General features: G+C 44.2%; 2 protein-coding genes across 4 annotated transcripts in view; one reads left to right on the top strand and one right to left on the bottom strand.

The window, feature by feature from the left end:
• Window positions 1–1,788: 1,788 nt before the first annotated feature.
• On the bottom strand, window positions 1,789–13,735 carry CUNHXorf65 (chromosome unknown CXorf65 homolog). The gene is made up of 5 exons (XM_077485962.1): window positions 13,642–13,735; window positions 13,303–13,389; window positions 4,178–4,312; window positions 3,726–3,794; window positions 1,789–2,784 (listed from the first exon to the last, which is right to left on the bottom strand). Exons 1-5 carry the CDS (start codon window positions 13,733–13,735, stop codon window positions 2,702–2,704), a joined length of 468 nt encoding a protein of 155 aa, XP_077342088.1. The 3' UTR covers window positions 1,789–2,701.
• Window positions 13,736–15,662: 1,927 nt separating this feature from the next.
• The window catches only part of LOC143971569 (IST1 homolog), a 30,895-nt gene continuing 28,809 nt past the window's right edge, over window positions 15,663–17,748 (top strand). For all 3 annotated transcript variants that reach the window (XM_077474389.1, XM_077474390.1, XM_077474388.1), the window contains exons 1-2: window positions 15,663–15,812; window positions 16,376–16,474. In XM_077474389.1, the coding sequence (XP_077330515.1) occupies window positions 16,378–16,474 (97 nt within the window). In that variant the 5' untranslated portion in view covers window positions 15,663–15,812; window positions 16,376–16,377. The remainder of the gene's footprint in view (window positions 15,813–16,375; window positions 16,475–17,748) is intronic.

Below are 17,748 nucleotides of genomic sequence, written 5' to 3'. Positions count from 1 at the left end.
AGGAGGCCACTGGAGCAGATTGTAGCCCACAGGGGAGAGATAGGAGGCCATGGGAGTAGATTTTGCCCAGAGGGGAGAGAGGAGGCTGTGGGAGCAGATTGTAACCCAGAGAGGAGGCTGTGGGAGCAGATTGTAGCCCAGAGAGGAGGCTGTGGGAGCAGATTGTAGCAAAGAGGAGGCCATGGGAGCATATTGTGCCCCACAGGAGAGAGGAAGCCATGGGAGCAGATTGTAGCCCAGAGGAGGCCATGGGAGGATATTGTGGTCCGCAGGAAAGATGAAGCCTTGGGAGCAAATTGTGGCCCAGAGGAGGCTGTGGGAGCAGATTGTAGCCCAGATGGGAGAGAGAGGAGGCCGTGGGAGCATATTGTGGCCCACAGGAGAGAGGAAGCCATGGGAGCAGATTGTAGCCCAGAGGAGGCCATGGGAGGATATTGTGGCCCGCAGGAAAGATGAAGCCTTGGGAGCAGATTGTGGCCCAGAGGAGTCTGTGGGAGCAGATTGTAGCCCAGATGGGAGAGAGAGGAGACCGTGGGAGCATATTGTGGCCCACCAGAGAGAGGAAGCTATGGGAGCAGATTGTAACCCAGAGGAGGCAATGGGAGCATTTTGTAGCCCAGGGGGGAGAGGGAGGAGGCCATGGGAGAATATTGTGGCCCACAGGAGAGAAGAAGCTGTGGGAGCACATTGTCGCCCAGAGGGGAGAGGAAGGAGGCCATGGGAGTATATTGTGGCCCACAGGAGAGAGGAAGCCATGAGAGCAGATTGTAGCCCAGAGGGGAGAGAGCGGAGGCCATGGGAACATATTGTGGCCCACAAGAGAGAAGAAGCCCTGGGTGCACATTGTTGCCCAGAGGGGAGAGGAAGGAGGCCATGGAAGCAGAGTGTAGTGCAGAGGGGAGAGAGAGCGGAGGCTGTGGGGGCAGATTGTATGCCAGAGGAGAGAGGATGCCATAGGCGCAAACTTTGTGGCCTGGGGGAGGAAGAAAGGTTGCAGTGAGTTTGAACTGTGGCCTGGAGTGGGAGGAAGCCATGGGAGCAGACTGTGGTCTGGAAGGGGTAAAAAAGAAGAAGGGAGAGTAGGTCATGGCCTGGGCATAAGAGAGAGGAGGCATTGGGAGCATATTGTGGCCCAGAGGTGGAGGGAGAGGGGGAAAAAAGTATATTATGGGACCAGGGAGGAGGGAGAGGAGTCGGTGGGTATGGATTGTGGAGAGAAGGATGTGAGAGCAGAATGTGTATTAAACATACAAGAATATTATGGATATTATGAGGTGTATTCATGTGCCTTTATTGGCCATCTTTATCCAGCCATATAACGTGAAGTGCCATCATCCTCACATTATTTTCCATCACATCCTCCATGTGAAATAAATTCAGGGTTTTTTAAGTCATTTTTTTTTTTAAGTCATCAGAAGTAAGTTCCCATCATCAAAACATTTTCCTGCAAAAAGATCAGATATTAAAGTCTTCTCTTGCACTTGTCATAATATATATAAACTCTGCAATAGGGAGTTAACCCCACCCAATGACCATTAATAGTGAGTTTCCCACCATCGTGGCAGTACCCTCCTCCACTTTTCTTGGAAGAGAAACAAGATTTTGGAAGGCGTCTGTGGATATTTTTGCCCATTTGTGAGGTCATCTACTGATATTGGATGAGAAGACCTGACTCATCATCAGCATTCCAATTCATCCCAAAGGTGTTTAGTAGGGATGAGCTGAGTTCTTTGCAGGACATTCGAATTCCCCCACACCAAACTGATCACACCATGTTTTTATGAAGCTGGTTCCACTATTCTGGGAAGACTTTACACATGATTTTGGAGGGTGTCTGTGGGAATTTTTGCCCATTTGTGAGGTCAGGTACTGATGTTGGATAAGAAGACCTGATACCAAAGGTCTTCCAAAAGTAGAGTTGAGCTCAGGGCTCTGTGAAGGACACTCGAGTTCCCCCACACCAGACTGGTCATACCATGTCTTTATGGAGCTGGATCCACTCTTCTTGGATTGCTTCCTACACAATCTTGGAGGGTGTCTGTTGGAATTTATACCCATTAATGAGGTCAGGTACTGATGTTGGATGGGGAGACCTGGCTCACATATTGGGCCCAACGTTGGGTGCCAAAAAAAATCCCTTGGTCACAATCGGGGGTTCCAATTTCTCCCAAAGGTGATCAGTAGGGATGAGGTCAGGGGTCTGTTTCTCCACACCAAACTTGTCACACCTTGTTTTTATGGAGCTGCCTTTGTACATGGGTGGGGGCACAGTCATGCCGAAACACAAATGGGTCTTCACCAAACTGTTGCCGCAAGCTTGGGAGAGCACAATTGTCCACAATGTCTTTGTCTGGTAATATTGGTCAATAAGCCCTTACATGGCATGTGTTTGGTTTATACACCTGGTTTTGGAATGTGATGCCAAACATACTGAAATATTGCAGGTGTGATGGTCTTGTGTACCTGTTCTGGGCTGATGAGAGTATGGAAACCATTGCTTCAGCCAGGTAAGTAGCAGTTTTAGAAGCCAACATGGTTCCTAGTTGTGTTTCCATGAAGTGTTTGGAGATCTGTGGGACTTTTCTGAGTTTTGTTGATGGAAAGAATTTTATTTTGTATTAATATTTTACACCTTATGATGCGATCAAAGAATGTTCCAGAGACTCACCCCCCGCTATGAAGTAATGGAGGGGAGATGTGCTCAGTTCTGAATGGCCAACAACTTGGCCTTGCGGGTCTTTTGATGGCTTTTCTCTATGGACTTGCACTGGACCTTCAGAAAGTCTGTGAGAAAGAAGATGGAGTTTGTTTGGACCTGCTTACCATAATACACCATCACCAACAGCAACTTGTTCTACAGCTCATGGGGGCCTCCCGATAGATCAAGGGTGGGGATCAGATATAGGGAGACTCAAGTGCAACCCCTGACAGTACCGAAGGGCCAAACATAATATTTCGTGAATGTAAAAAGCTGGAGAAAGCTGTCAGAGACTGCAGACCTAATACAGGAGATGATCAGAGACTGCAGACAGAATACATGAGATGATCAGAGACTGCAGACATAGTACAGGAGATGAACAGAGACTGCAGACATAATACAGGAGATGATCAGAGACTGCAGACATAATACAGGAGACGGTCAGAGACTGCAGACATAGTACAGGAGACGATCAGAGACTGCAGACATAGTACAGGAGACGATCAGAGACTGCAGACATAATACAGGAGATGATCAGTGACTGCAGACATAGTACAGGAAATGATCAGAGACTGCAGACATAATACAGGAGATGATCAGAGACTGCAGACATAATACAGGAGACGGTCAGAGACTGCAGACATAGTAGAGGAGACGATCAGAGACTGCAGACATAATACAGGAGATGATCAGAGACTGCAGACATAATACGGGACATGGTCAGAGACTGCAGACATAATACAGGAGATGATCAGCGACTGCAGACATAGTACAGGAGATGATCAGAGACTGCAGACATAATACAGGACATGATTAGAGACTGCAGACATAGTACAGGAGATGATCAGAGACTGCAGACATAATACTGGAGATGATCAGAGACTGCAGACATAATACGGGACATGGCCAGAGATTGCAGACATAATACAGGAGATGAACAGAGACTGCAGACATGGAGATGATCAGAGACTGCAGACACAGTACAGGAGACAGTCAGAGACTGCAGTGTATAGGGCAGTGTTTGTACCTATGATCTTGGGGTCTGGGTTGGACAACATGACAGTGATCTGTTTGTAGCATTTTTCATTTTTGGTCCCTGTAACACAGAAAAGTAGATGTCAGAGTGGATTTTTACAGTTTTCCCAGCTGCTATCTAACAGGGACACAGACAGCAATAAAGATCTGATCCGGCTCTACCCTCACTCTCTACTCTACTAAACAAAAATTGTATTTCTGTCTGTGTTGCTATTGGAGCATACCCCTCACTTCCTGTCTGCTGCATTTGTTGTCACTGGGACAGGAAGTGATGGTAAATCTCCCAAACTGAGCTCCAGATAGCAATAAAAACCCAACAAAGGTTCCAAATCTTCCCTATAATATTTAAAAGTAAAAAAAAAAAAAAACAGTTTTGGCTGGACGCACACTTACTACACAAAATATTCATCAACAAGAAGTGAGACTTCCTGCATTGTACTTTACCTGACTCCCCCTTCTCCACCTTGCATACGTAATACGCCCGGCCCGGAGTCAGATATTTCTCAGCACGGTCGTTGTAATTTGTGATCAAACAAAGAAAATTTAGACGTCCACTCTCATCACACAGATCAATAACGTCTGTAAGAGGGAATAATATGTGTCAGTCCGGGATCACCCCCCCAAGAATATCAATCCTGATCATTAATTATAATAATACACATCACTCCATACCTAATATCAGCCCTAATCAATAATAATAAGAATTCACATCTCTCCATACCTAATATCAATTCCGATCAATAATAATAGTAATACACATCACTCCATACTTAATATAATTATGGATCATTATTAATAATAGGTATGGAGTGATTATTTAAAGATATGGGGAAGAAGCAAGCAGGGGACTGGAGGGTAACCAACCCCCGGGATTTTTAAGACAATACCAAATGTCATAGACAATGAATAAAATCAATATAGTTTTATTAAATATACAAAAACATTTCCAAAAGAGGAAAGATTTTCATGTAAACAAAATATAACAAATCAAAGTATACAAAAGCTGGTGCAGAATCATACAAAACTCCACATGTTACCACATCTGTATATCATTTATGCTGCATTTTTTCTTTCTACATGTTTCGCTCTTCTGAGCTTCCTCAGGACATTGCAGCGTGCACCGATGAATAGAAAAACTAGAAATATACAAAAAAATAATCAATTAAAAGATTTTTTTTGAAACATTAATTATGTCCCGCAAAATTAGAAACACACGTTCAATTTATTCAAGTAGCGTATCTGCTCTGGTCTCAATTGCAAAATACATTTTTGCAAATACATTGATGATGAAATATCCCCATGGGGTTTGAGAATACAAATTTTTCCCACGATTTACAAAATAGATCCAACTTTCAAACTCCAATGGGAAGCTAATCTTCAACAATGTTCCACTACAATGATGCAGATATTGTGCTCTCACTATACGAGTGAGTTAAATATTATTGACAGTGAGATTCAAAAACTCCATGAGGAAAATGGTAAGGCGGTCTCGCATGAATCCTTCTCAGATCGGGAAAATACTTTAAAAACTAATTTGGAACAATACGTAGCTAATTTGATACAAAACAAAGAGAGGAAATTTATGCGAGACAAGCTGGCTTATGATAATAATCAGGCATACAATTGGACATCTAATCGTAATAATAAAACAACATTTATGGTAAAACAAGGCAAAACAAGGACTAATGCTTTAGAGCAATCAGACTCGGATATGTCTTCTAACTCATCTGTTTCCTCTTCTTCTTCACAGATCACGGCCACCACAACATTGGGTAAGAAAACGCGTCACACTAAGTGCACTAACGATAATGACGGAAATTCTAAAACCAAATCAACTCCTCACACATTAAACACTTCTATTCACACTAGAGCATCAGCAGCTAAAGCAGCTTCTTCGGTAAAACCAGTCACTTCTTCCTCACTTGTTCATCACAACGTAGGGCCCGACTCACAGGCACCCGCGGTCTCGCCTCAATCAAATGAGGGGCGGGCCGCGGCTGCCACTGAGTCGGGTTTTCGCACGGCCCCTATTTTCAGTCAACCTGTCCCCAAAATATCGGATCAGGTCACGAATCACTCGAGGCAGATCAAAACCCTTTTGAAATGATTAATTTATCCTCTAGTTCAGTGGTCCCCAACCTTTTTGGCACCGGGGACCGGCATTGTGGATGAAAATTGTGGCAAGGCACGGGGGGTGGGCGCCAAGGGGGACGATGCGGCTTTTCGCGGCCAATTTGTCAGGAAATGGCTGGTGTTAGCACTTCATCACAACACCATGGTTAATGTGGTGTCAGGATGATTGAAGTGCATCATTGTTATTATTATATTGTAATATAAAATGAAATAGTTCAACTCACCATAATGCAGAATCTGTCACTAGATGCAGCTTGTCACTTGCTACCAGCTTGCCACGTTGCCTATCACCAGATTTCCACATGCCACATCGCCTGCCACCAGATGTAGACTGCCACATGCCATCAGATGCAGATTGACACATGCCACAGTCACATGCCACCAGATGCAGATTGCCACAGTCACTTGCCACATGCCACCAAATGCAGATGGCCACAGTCACTTGCCACATGCCACCAGATGCAGATTGCCACAGTCACTTGCCACATGCCACCAGATGCAGATTGCCACATGTCACCAGATACAGATTGCCACAGTCACTTGCCACCAGATGCGCATTGCCACAGACACATGACACCAGATGCAGATTGCCACATGCCACCAGATGCGCATTGCCACAGACACATGCCACCAGATGCAGATTGCCACATGTCACCAGATGCAGATTGCCACAGTCACTTGCCACAGCCACCAGATGCAGATTGCCACAGTCACTTGCCACATGCCACCATATGCGGATTGCCACAGATACATGCCACCAGATGCAGATTGCCACAGACACATGCCACCAGATGCAGATTGCCACAGACACATGCCACCAGATGCAGATTGCCACAGACACATGCCACCAGATGCAGATTGCCACAGTTACTTGCCACAGCCACCAGATGCAGATTGCCACAGTCACTTGCCACATGCCACCAGATGTGGATTGCCACAGATACATGCCACCAGATGCAGATTGCCACAGACACATGCCACCAGATGCAGATTACCACAGACACATGCCACCAGATGCAGATTGCCACAGACACATGCCACCAGATGCAGATTGCCACAGACACATGCTACCAGATGCAGATTGCCACAGTTACTTGCCACATGCCACCAGATGCGGATTGCTACAGACACATGCCACCAGATGCAGATTGCCACAGACACATGCCACCAGATGCAGATTGCCACAGTCACTTGCCACATGCCACCAGATTCAGATTGCCACAGACACATGCCACTAGATGAAGCATCTTAAATGCAAATTGTCACTAAGTGCAGTTCAGTGGAGTGGAGGGTTCCGCGTGAGAGAGAACAGAGGTGATGCGGGGCGGGCTGTGAGAGATGATGTACCCTCTCTGCTCCCCTGCTTCACCTCCAACAGTATACTGGCCGGGCTGTGTGGGCGGAACAGCGGTGAAGTGGGCGGGCGGTGGGAGATGATGTCATCTCTCTGCTCGTCTGATTCACCCCAGCAGTGTAGCGGCAGGGCTGTGTGGGCGGAAGTGCGGTGATCGCTCTGCTCACCGCCACCGCATCTCAGTGGACACTTCGCGGCCCGGCTGCAAATGGGCTACGGCCCGGTAGCGGGCCGCGGCCCGGGGGTTGGAGACCCCTGCTCTAGTTCACTCACAGAAGCCCAAATTTCTATATTAAGATTGGGCCTATCTTTTTGCCCTACACAGCCCATTGACACTTTTGAATTGGTGAAGGACACTTATTTATTTGCTCGAAAACTTATGTTCAAAGTAATTTTTGACAAATCACAAAATCCTTGACAAGACTCACAACAGGTTAATATACCCTTGAAGGGATTAAGCCTCTCAGAGGTAAAAGCTATTGAGGAACTAATGGAACTATGGGATGAAGGAAGGATTGATGAAATAGATCTTGAAGAGGCATCATTGCTGTCCTCTGACAAGAATCTAGGTCCTCTTGAGGCCACTCAATTTGAGATTCCCTATACCTCATATACAGCCAAACAATACATATCCAAATCAATGAAATTTCCAACTCTTCAAAATAATCCCAACATATGGGCATTTGTGCAACAGGTTACAAAAGAAATAATTAAGACAAGATGGGTGGGACAAAAACAATCTAATTTAACCCAACAACAGAGGGAGGCTCTCTCTCTGTTGAAATCCAATACGGCCATTATGATTAAACCAGCCGATAAAGGGGGTAACCTTGTAATAATGGATGTCACACAATATGAAAAAATGGTCTTAGATTTGCTCAATAACAAACAATGGTATCGAAAAATTCCAACAAGCCACATTGGACATATTAATGCCCAATTTGGCAAGCTAATTGAATTAGGGTATAGACAAGGATTAATTACGAAAAAAACATGGGAATATCTACATGTTCCCAATCCTAAAACGCCCACGATGTATGCGCTACCAAAGGTGCACAAACACCCCCTGAAACCACCAGGCCGCCCCATTGTTTCGGGGAGAGGCTGTTTGACTGAGCATGCCAGTGCCTTGGTGGATGACTTCTTACGCCCCTATGTTGAGGGATTGACATCTTACCTGCGTGATACCTCCGACCTGTTGCGGGCCTTGGATGGAGTCTCAATATCAGAGGGGACTTGGTTAGTAACTTTGGATGTAGAGGTTCTATACAACTCGATCCCTCATGATTTGGGGGTTCGGGTTGTCGAGAGCTTCATTGTGGAGGGTGGGGGATTCCACCCAGCTACATGAGGTTCATTTTAGATCTTTTACGATTTATCCTTAACAACAATATTTTTATGTTTGGGCGCTCCCATTACCTCCAGGTGCAGGGGGTGGCTATGGGGACCAAGTGTGCTCCCTCATACGCCAACCTGTACCTGGGGGGATGGGAGCGTCAAATTTTTCGACAGGAAAATCTTCAGAGATTTTTTGATCTAATTCCAATGTGGCGGAGATTTATTGATGACATTTTTTTCATTTGGACAGGCAATGAGACAGACTTAGCCACTTTTGTGGATCTATTGGGGGTTAATTCCTTCAATCTTAGATTCACCATGGAAAAAAGCCTCTCCAAACTAACCTTCTTGGATGTACAAATCTTTGTAGATTTGGGAGGTGAGATCCAATCCACCCTCCACCGTAAAACCACTGTGGCTAATTCGCTATTACATGCATCAAGTTCGCACCCGTCCCCTCTGATATCGAGTATTCCCTATGGGCAGTATCTTCGTCTCAGACGTAACTGTAGTAGTCAAGAAGATTTTGCTCTGGAGGCTAGGAAACTAAGGTTGCGCCTACGCCAAAGGGGCTACAGCAACAAAAGCCTGAAAAGGGCATACTCGCAAGCTAGGAAACAAAATAGAGCCGTCTTAATACATGGTCATAGACCACCTAAGATGGCTTCTGGTGTTAGATTCATTACCACATTTAATGAACAACACTCGCAAGTAAAGGGGATCTTTCAAAGATACTGGTATCTTCTGAAGGGGGATCCAGCATTAGCTAAACATCTTCCGAATCGTCCGGGAATCACCTATAGAAGGGCACGTTCTCTGAAGGATTCCCTAGTCCAGAGCCACTTTACCCCCTCCCCAACAGTGGGAAAAAAACTAAAGGGATGTGCTCCTTGCCACAAATGTGGCTTTTGTAGGTATCTACATGCGTCTGAGTCCATGTTATTGCCCAATGGCCATTTGTTTAAGCCCAAATTCACAGTGACGTGCCAGTCGGTGGGCATAGTATATATTATGATTTGCCAGTGCGGTGCCTTTTATATAGGCAAAACCAAGCGTCCCTTTTTCCACCGTATCAGGGACCATGTATCCCTGGTACGGGGGAAGAAGACGGAGACTCCAATCAGTCGACATTTTGGTTTATATCACCAGTTTAATGACAACTTTATGCACTTTTTCCCACTGGAATATGTCCCCCCGGGAGAAAGAGGGGGCGATTATAATCGTATTCTCTTGCAACGTGAGACCAGGTGGATATTTAATTTAGGAGCCACTCGGTCTCCTGGTCTCAACGATGCGTTTAGCTTCAAACCTTTTCTCTAAATAAGCCATGACTCAGGATGTGGTTTCTTTTTTTTTTTTTTTTATTATAATTTTAAATCCGTCTTTTTGGATTGTATTTCTAATACGCATGAGTGTTCAAACAAATGAAATGGCTTTTTTGTATATCAACTTTCAATGAATATTGGTTAGGATTTTGAATTGCCATGAGGAGTCTCTATATTTCCCTTCTAAGTTAGTCTGTACGGGCGTCCCGGGGCAAGATTGACCTATAGCTTATTTAGCCAATTAAAAGTTCTGCCAGCTTGCCCCTATTCTAAGTGAGGATTTATTTGCCCGCTTTCTGCTTTTTTTTCTTTTACCATCTTTAGGAGCCGGAGAATTTTCAGAGGCTGGCGGTACTATCCTGCCATTCCTTTCCCCTTGTTTATGCAGTTTATTTACCTGTCTGTCATATGGTTAGCTATACTGCCAACTTCCATCATGGTCGTCTGCGTTTGAAGGACGCTGGAGTCATCGTCAGCGCAGGCGCATACAGACAGAGGTGGGCAAATCCTTGACTTTTGCCATTATCCAAAATGGCCGGCGCGTTGTAGTGACGAAAATTACGTCCTCCGCACATGCGCAACAACACACGTGCGCGTAGCAAGGAAGTCCTTTTCAAAGACACGCCCGCAGCTGGAGCCACGAGTTAAAACGCCCGCTCCGTCAGTGCCGGCTTGGCAATTGACGGAGAGGGATCCCCCGGACACTCTGAAAAAACTGGAATCCAACCAAGTGGTTCTAATATCTCTCTGACAACAGGTATGAACCTGAAACTTTTGTGGGACTTGGAGGACTTTTTCTGAGCTTTTGCTTGGGAATTCTGTCCTGATCCTAAACTTAATGATGGCACTTATTGATGAGGGATTCTCTTCCTTCTTGTTTCAGATTTGTATAGGTGAATGTTTTTTGCCTAAATATCTAATTTCTCAACTATATCTGACAATATTCGGGTGATTTTGAGACATTTTGTCTTTTGATATCAGAAAATTGGCTCTAATACAGTTACTTTCTGGACATTCTTTAGGTATATTTTTATTCAATCGCTACCTATTTCTCAATTTTGAATTTAGAAATCCAGATTTATTCTATTCCTTTTCTCGTGCCTCTACAGACTCCTAGGGAATATCGGGGCTCCTCAATGGCGTTCTTATTATATTTTTTGTGTATGGTGTGATCTTCTCCATCTGTCAACAACTGATTCAATTACTGTGATGAAAAGTATAAACCCACAGACCTAATGGGTAAGGCGGCCATTTTGTAAAAACCTAACTGTAATCCCCAAATTGGAGAGTTTTGTTACTACCCGTGTATGTTTATAATATTGGAGTTCATCCCAAAAAAATTCAACAACCTGTAATCATTCTTATGGTCTACTTATATTTATGTCCTTGTCCTGATAAATTTGACTGATAAGGTCAGTATCTGCCCTGGCCAATTGAGACCAGAGCAGATACGCTACTTGAATAAATTGAACATGTGTTTCGAATTTTGCGGGACATAATTAATGTTTCAAAAAATTTTTTAATTGATTATTTTTTTGTATATTTCTAGTTTTTCTATACATCGGTGCACGCTGCAATGTCCTGAGGAAGCTCAGAAGAGCGAAACATGTAGAAAGAAAAAATGCAGCATAAATGATATACAAATGTGGTAACATGTGGAGTTTTGTATGATTCTGCACCAGCTTTTGTATACTTGGATTTGTTATATTTTGTTTACATGAAAATCTTTCCTCTTTTGGAAATGTTTTTGTATATTTAATAAAACTATATTGATTTTATTCATTGTCTGTGACATTTGGTATCGTCTTAAAAATCCCGGGGGTTGGTTACCCTCCAGTCCCCTGCTTGCTTCTTCCCCATATCTTTAAATATTCATTAACTGGGATGTGGTACCATTTTAATTACTATCTTTTGATCAAAACCTCATCTATATATATCTTTTGTCTAAGGTATGGAGTGATGTTTAGTAAAAAATTCCTGATCAACAATTATAATAATACACATCACTCCATATCTGTTATTAATCCTGATCAATAATTCTAATAATACACATCAGTCCATACCTATTATTAATCCTGATCAATAAAAATAGTAATACACATTGCTCCATACTTGATATAATTATTGATCAGGATTTTTTATTAAGTATGGAGCAATGTGTATTACTATTATTATTGATCAGGATTGATATTAGGTATGTATGGAGAGATGTGAATTCTTATTATTATTGATTAGGGCTGATATTTGGTATGGAGTGATGTGTATTACTATTATTATTGATCAGTATTAATATTAGGTATGGAGGGATGTGTATTATTATAATTATTGATCAGGATTAATAATAGGTATGGAGTGATGTGTATTATTATAATTATTGGTCAGGATTTTTACTAAGTATAGAGCAATGTATATTACTATTATTGATCAGTATTAATATTAGGTATGGAGGGATGTGTATTATTATAATTATTGATCAGGATTAATAATAAGTATGGAGTGATGTGTATTTTTATAATTATAGATCAGGATTTTTTACTAAACATCACTCCATACCTATTATTAATCCTGATCAATAATTATAATAATACACACCACTCGATACCTAATATTAATCCCCAACAATAATAATAGTAATACAGATTGCTCCATATTTAGTAAAAAAATGCTGATCAATAATAATAATAATACACATCACTCCATACCTAATATCAACCCTAATCAATAATAAGAAGAATTCACATCACTCCATATCTAATATCAATCCTGAGCAATATTAATAGTAATACACATTGCCTCATACTTATTATAATAATTGATCAAGATTTTTTACTAAGTATGGAGCAATGTGTATTACTATTATTATTGATTAACATTTATATTAGATATGGAGTGATGTGAATTCTTATTATTGATTAGGGCTGATATTAGGTTTGGAGTGATGTGTATTATTATAATTGATCAGGATTTTTTACTAATGCACATCACACCATACCTAATATTAATCCTGATCAATAATAATTATAATACACATCACTCCATACCAAATATCAGCCCTAATCAATAATAATAAGAATTCACATCACTCCATATCTAATATCAATCTTGATAATAATAGTAATACATATTGCTCCATACTAAAAAATCCTGATCAATAATTGTAATAATACACATCACTTCATACCTAATATTAATCCTGATCAATAATAATTATAATATACATAACTCCATATCTAATAATAGTCCTAATCAATGATAATAATAATAATAATAATACACATTGCTCCATACTTAATATCAGTCCTAATCAATAATAATAATACACATCGCTCCATACCCAATAATAGTCCTAATCAATGATAATAACACACATCTCTTCATACCCAATATCAGCCCTAATCAATAATAATAGTACTACTTACCTGTGTGGGATAGGTGTACCCTCCCCCGGAGGAGATGTAATAGGTGGATGACCCGGCAATGAATATTTACCAGAAATTGCTGATTGTCTGTAATATAGAAACATTGCATTTGCTGAGTCGGCAGTGCCGAGGGCCCCTGACAGCCCCCAAGGGCCACACATTATACTCAGTATATATAACAGGAGATATCAGAGCCTGAAGACATGAAACACGAGACTGCTAGAGATCCCCCATAGAATGTTGTCTACTGACTGCCCGGGGTGTGTGAGGGGCCACATGTGGCCCCCAGGATGCAGGTTGGGGACCCCTATCACTAGTCTGGAGACAATACTTTGGTACCTCCATGAATGATGTAGATGAACATGTTTAGTGACTTCTGGAGTCGCTGATCCTTCACCCCGACCTCCTTGCTGACCGCAGATCCCTCCTGCATGAGAGCGGGCTTTACTCAGTGTTATACCTTACAGTACTATGCCCCCTGTTCACTTTATTACCCCCTCCCCCGCCCCCCAGTGCCCCCTGTCCCCTCTGATCTGCCTTCACTTACCAGAGCCGGTCTTTCCTCTGACGTCATAACTCAACCCTTCCAACTGCCATTTCAGTGTCCAGTACCGCTTCTCACCACACTGGGGCTCAGCTGTGACGTCGGTGCTGCAGGTAAGCTCCGCCTCTGTTTGTGCAGAGACCCTGTCATCAGCCAATCAGAGGACAGAGCAATCCTCTGTTATAAATTATTATTATTATACAGGATTTATGTAGCGCCAACAGTTTACGCAGCGCTTTACAATATAAAAGGAGACAATACACTTATAATACAATAAAATACAAGAGGATTAGAAGAGCTTACAATCTAATAGGGTGGGGCATGAATGCCGTGTTTTCCTTTCCATGACTGCTAGAAATATCTGACAACTCCAGGAAGAGTCCATTCCCTGGCACCTCCCCTTCCCCCCCTTACCCTTTACATGGCATAATCTGCCTGTGCTGGCCCAGCTCCTCCTGGTGTGATTCCTGTCTGCACCCTCTGCTATCTGTATAAATCACTTCTTTACAATCTGTGCCAACCACCCCCCTCACCCCTTTCTAGCACACAGCAGGTGATTGACCCCAAGGATGGTCACCTCTCTCTGTCTCCCTTCCCCCCAGGACGGTCACCTCTCTGTCACCCCTCCCCCGAGGATGGTTACCTCTCTATGTCTCCCCTCCCCCGAAGACAGTCACCTCTCTGTGTCTCCTCCCCTGAGGACGGTCACCTCTGTGTCTCCTCCCTCAAGGATGGTCACCTCTCTGTGTCTCCTCCCCCGAGGACGGCCACCTCTCTGTGTCTCCTCCCCCGAAGACGGTCACCTCTTTGTGTCTCCTCCCCCGAGGACGGTCACCTCTCTGTGTCTCCTCCCCCGAGGATGGTCACCTCTCTGTGTCTCCTCCCCCGAGGATGGTCACCTCTCCATGTCTCCTCCCCCTAAGACGGTCACCTCTCTGTGTCTCCTCCCCCGAGGACGGTCTCCTCTCTATGTCTCCTCTCCTCTCAAAGACGGTCACCTCTCTATGTCTCCCCCCCCCCCGAAGACAGTCTCCTCTCTGTGTCTCCTCCCCCCCGAAGACAGTCACCTTTCTATGTCTCCTCCCCCCGAAGACGATCACCTCTCTGTGTCTCCTCCCCCGAGGATGGTCTGCTCTCAGATTCTCTTCCCCCGAGGACGGTCACCTCTCTGTGTCTCCTCCCCCGAGGATTACACCAAGCATTGTGTGGTGCATTCTGGGAAAGGACAGATGGGCAATGCAGTCATTTGTGAGATACACCGCTAGATGGCGGTACAACCTGCATCTCACACACTGTATACAGAGGGGGCACTTTCCTGACTGTATACAAAACGTCACAACTTTATTTACAACCCTGAATACAGTCCACAGGAATGACGAGCATTTGTTACATGACAAACAACTGCATCAGAGTCCCCCCTTTACATCAGAGTCCCCCTTACATCAGAGTCCTCATCAAAATCCCCCTTAAATCAGAGTCCCTCCTTACATTAGAGTCCTCATCAAAGTCCCCCCCCTTAAATTAGAGTCCCTCCTTACATCAGAGTCCCCCCCTTACATCAGAGTCCCCCTTACATCAGAGTCCTCATCAGGGCCGGACTTATGGATAGGGGTGTGGCACCTGTGCGCCCCCTATGGTCTGGCAGCCACTGAGAGATTTAACCACTTAAACTACAGGACGGGGTATGTAGAAGAAGTGACTAAGACAGGGAAGTTAGATTCACAGACTTTATACAAGGGAGGGGTTATGGTGGACCTCCGGCCCGGTCCCGGGTACAGATAGTAACATTGTGAAGGACTGGAGTCCATTCTCCTCTTCTCTGTATTTTCTGTCTCGCTGGTTAAAGATTTGTGTCTGCAATTATCTGGTGTGATGATCCAGATAGGTGGGACACACCCGGGGGCAATGTCCAACCAGAGTGCTGATCCCAGATCTCTCTTCTAGGAGGAGCCGGACACCAGCTCAGGTAAGTCCTTGGTGGGATATAACGAGGTGTCTAGGAGAATGTATTGTAACCTGGGGGGGGGGGTGTAAAGATCCCCCAGGTGTATATTATACCCACTCTACGGGAAGGAATCCTGTCTGTGATCCACTAATGATCATATACATTTATATATATACACTATACACCATCCCCAATCCTCCTCTATACATACACTATATCACCAAAAGTATTGGGACGCCTGCCTTTAATGACCTCCCAGTCTTAGTCCGGAGGGTTCAATATTGAGTTGGCCCTTTGCAGCTATAACAGCTTCACCTCTTCTGGGAAGGCTGTCCACAAGGTTTAGGAGGGTGTCTATGGGAATGTTTGACCATCCTTCCAGAAGAGCATTTGTGAGGTCAGGCACTGATGTTGGACGAGAAGGCCTGGCTCGCAGTCTCTGCTCTAATTCATCCCAGAGGTGTTCTATCAGGCTTAGGTCAGGATGTGCAGGCCAGTCAAGTTCCTCCACCCCAAACTCTCTCTTCCATGTGTTTATGGATCTTGCTTTGATTTTTTTGTTAATTGTTAAAATCTTCTTTTAGGAATGGCTGGTCTGTTTAAGAAGAGTTTTAAAAAAGATGTAACTGTCTATGGCATGAATATTGTTCTAAAGAAGCTGGGAGCGTTGAAAACGAACATAAGTAAGTCATTTGCAGTTATTATTGTTCGGAAAAGAGAAATATGATCGGGGGTGGAATTATTTCCTACCAGGACTTTTCTGGCAGTATGGCCCATTAAAATGTTCAGCGCCAGATTCAAAAGTCCCCTTTTGGTAACTTTACCGGCTGGTTCGGGCTGTTGATAATTGCTCCACTTTTACAAAGTGATGATATTGGTGCCCCGAAAGAACAAATAATTATCGATAATTAACTATAATTAGTATAATTAAGTAAGTATAATTAATTATACGATAATTAAAAATAATCCGGTTTATAGATAAGGGACCAGGAGGTAAGTAGGACCTACTCTGAGGTGGTGTACAGAGATGGGCACAGTGCCTCGGGTTTGCACCGGTACCGGTATGTGCCGATGCCGAGCATTTCCATGAGTATCGGTACTTGTGCAGATTTTCCCATACTTTCAGGCTCGGTTCTTTCAGCTGAAATGTAAAAAAAAAAAAAATCCGCCAATTATCGGTAGTTAGGGACGTGGCAGCCCCCGCTCCTTAACAACCGATGACTCATTCAGCTGTCAGCGGGGTTCCCCTGTTGACAGCTGAAGTGTAAATGAGGTCCTGGCAATTGGAGCCAGTGGCATCACTAGGATTGGTGTCACCTGGTGTCGTAAAACATGGTGTCACCCCCCCCCCCCCATCCTGCACCCTGCAGGCAGCGCAGGGTCACGGGGTGCACCCCAAATTGGCCTCTGTAAATTATAGTATAGGGTGGTATAGTGGCAGGTTAGGGTGGTATAGGGCAGGTTAGGGTGGCACAGGGCAGGTTGGGGTGGTAAAGGGCAGACTCTTGCACCTTATATCAGGGTCCCCATTAGACTCGCCCTTATATCAGGGTCCCCATCAGACTCCATCCTTATATCAGGGTCCCCATCAGACTCCCCCTTTTATCAGGGTCTCCATCAGACTCCCCATTATATCAGGGTCCCCATCAGACTCCCCCTTATATCAGAGTCCCCATCAGACTCCCCCCTTATATCAGAGTCCCCATCAGATTCCCCTTTATATCAGGGTCCCCATCAGACTCTCCCCTTATATCAGGGTCCCCATCAGACTCTCCCCTTATATCAGGGTCCCCATCAGACTCCCCCTTATATCAGGGTCCCCATCAGACCCCCCCTTATATCAGGGTCCCCATTAGACTCCCCCTTATATCAGGGTCCCCATTAGACTCCCCCTTATATCAGGGTCTCCATCAGACCCCCCTTATATCAAGGTCCCCATCAGACTCCCCCCTTATAT

This window comes from Lithobates pipiens, unplaced genomic scaffold (assembly GCF_037356315.1).
Source record: "Lithobates pipiens isolate NorthernLeopardFrog02 unplaced genomic scaffold, aLitPip1_a1.2 Scaffold_1, whole genome shotgun sequence".
Taxonomy (NCBI): domain Eukaryota; kingdom Metazoa; phylum Chordata; class Amphibia; order Anura; family Ranidae; genus Lithobates; species Lithobates pipiens.
Note: the sequence above shows the minus strand (reverse complement) of the source record. Positions and strands in the feature narration are given on the sequence as shown.

Coding starts and splice junctions, on each gene's coding strand:
- CUNHXorf65 (XM_077485962.1), bottom strand. CDS start 13,735: ATGCAGGAGGGATCTGCGGTCAGCAAGGAGGTCGGGGTGAAGGATCAG. Junction 3,795..4,177: donor GGTGGAGAAGGGGGAGTCAG/GTAAAGTACAAT, acceptor TCTGTGTTACAG/GGACCAAAAATGAAAAATGC. Junction 2,785..3,725: donor CCCAGACCCCAAGATCATAG/GTACAAACACTG, acceptor TCTTTCTCACAG/ACTTTCTGAAGGTCCAGTGC.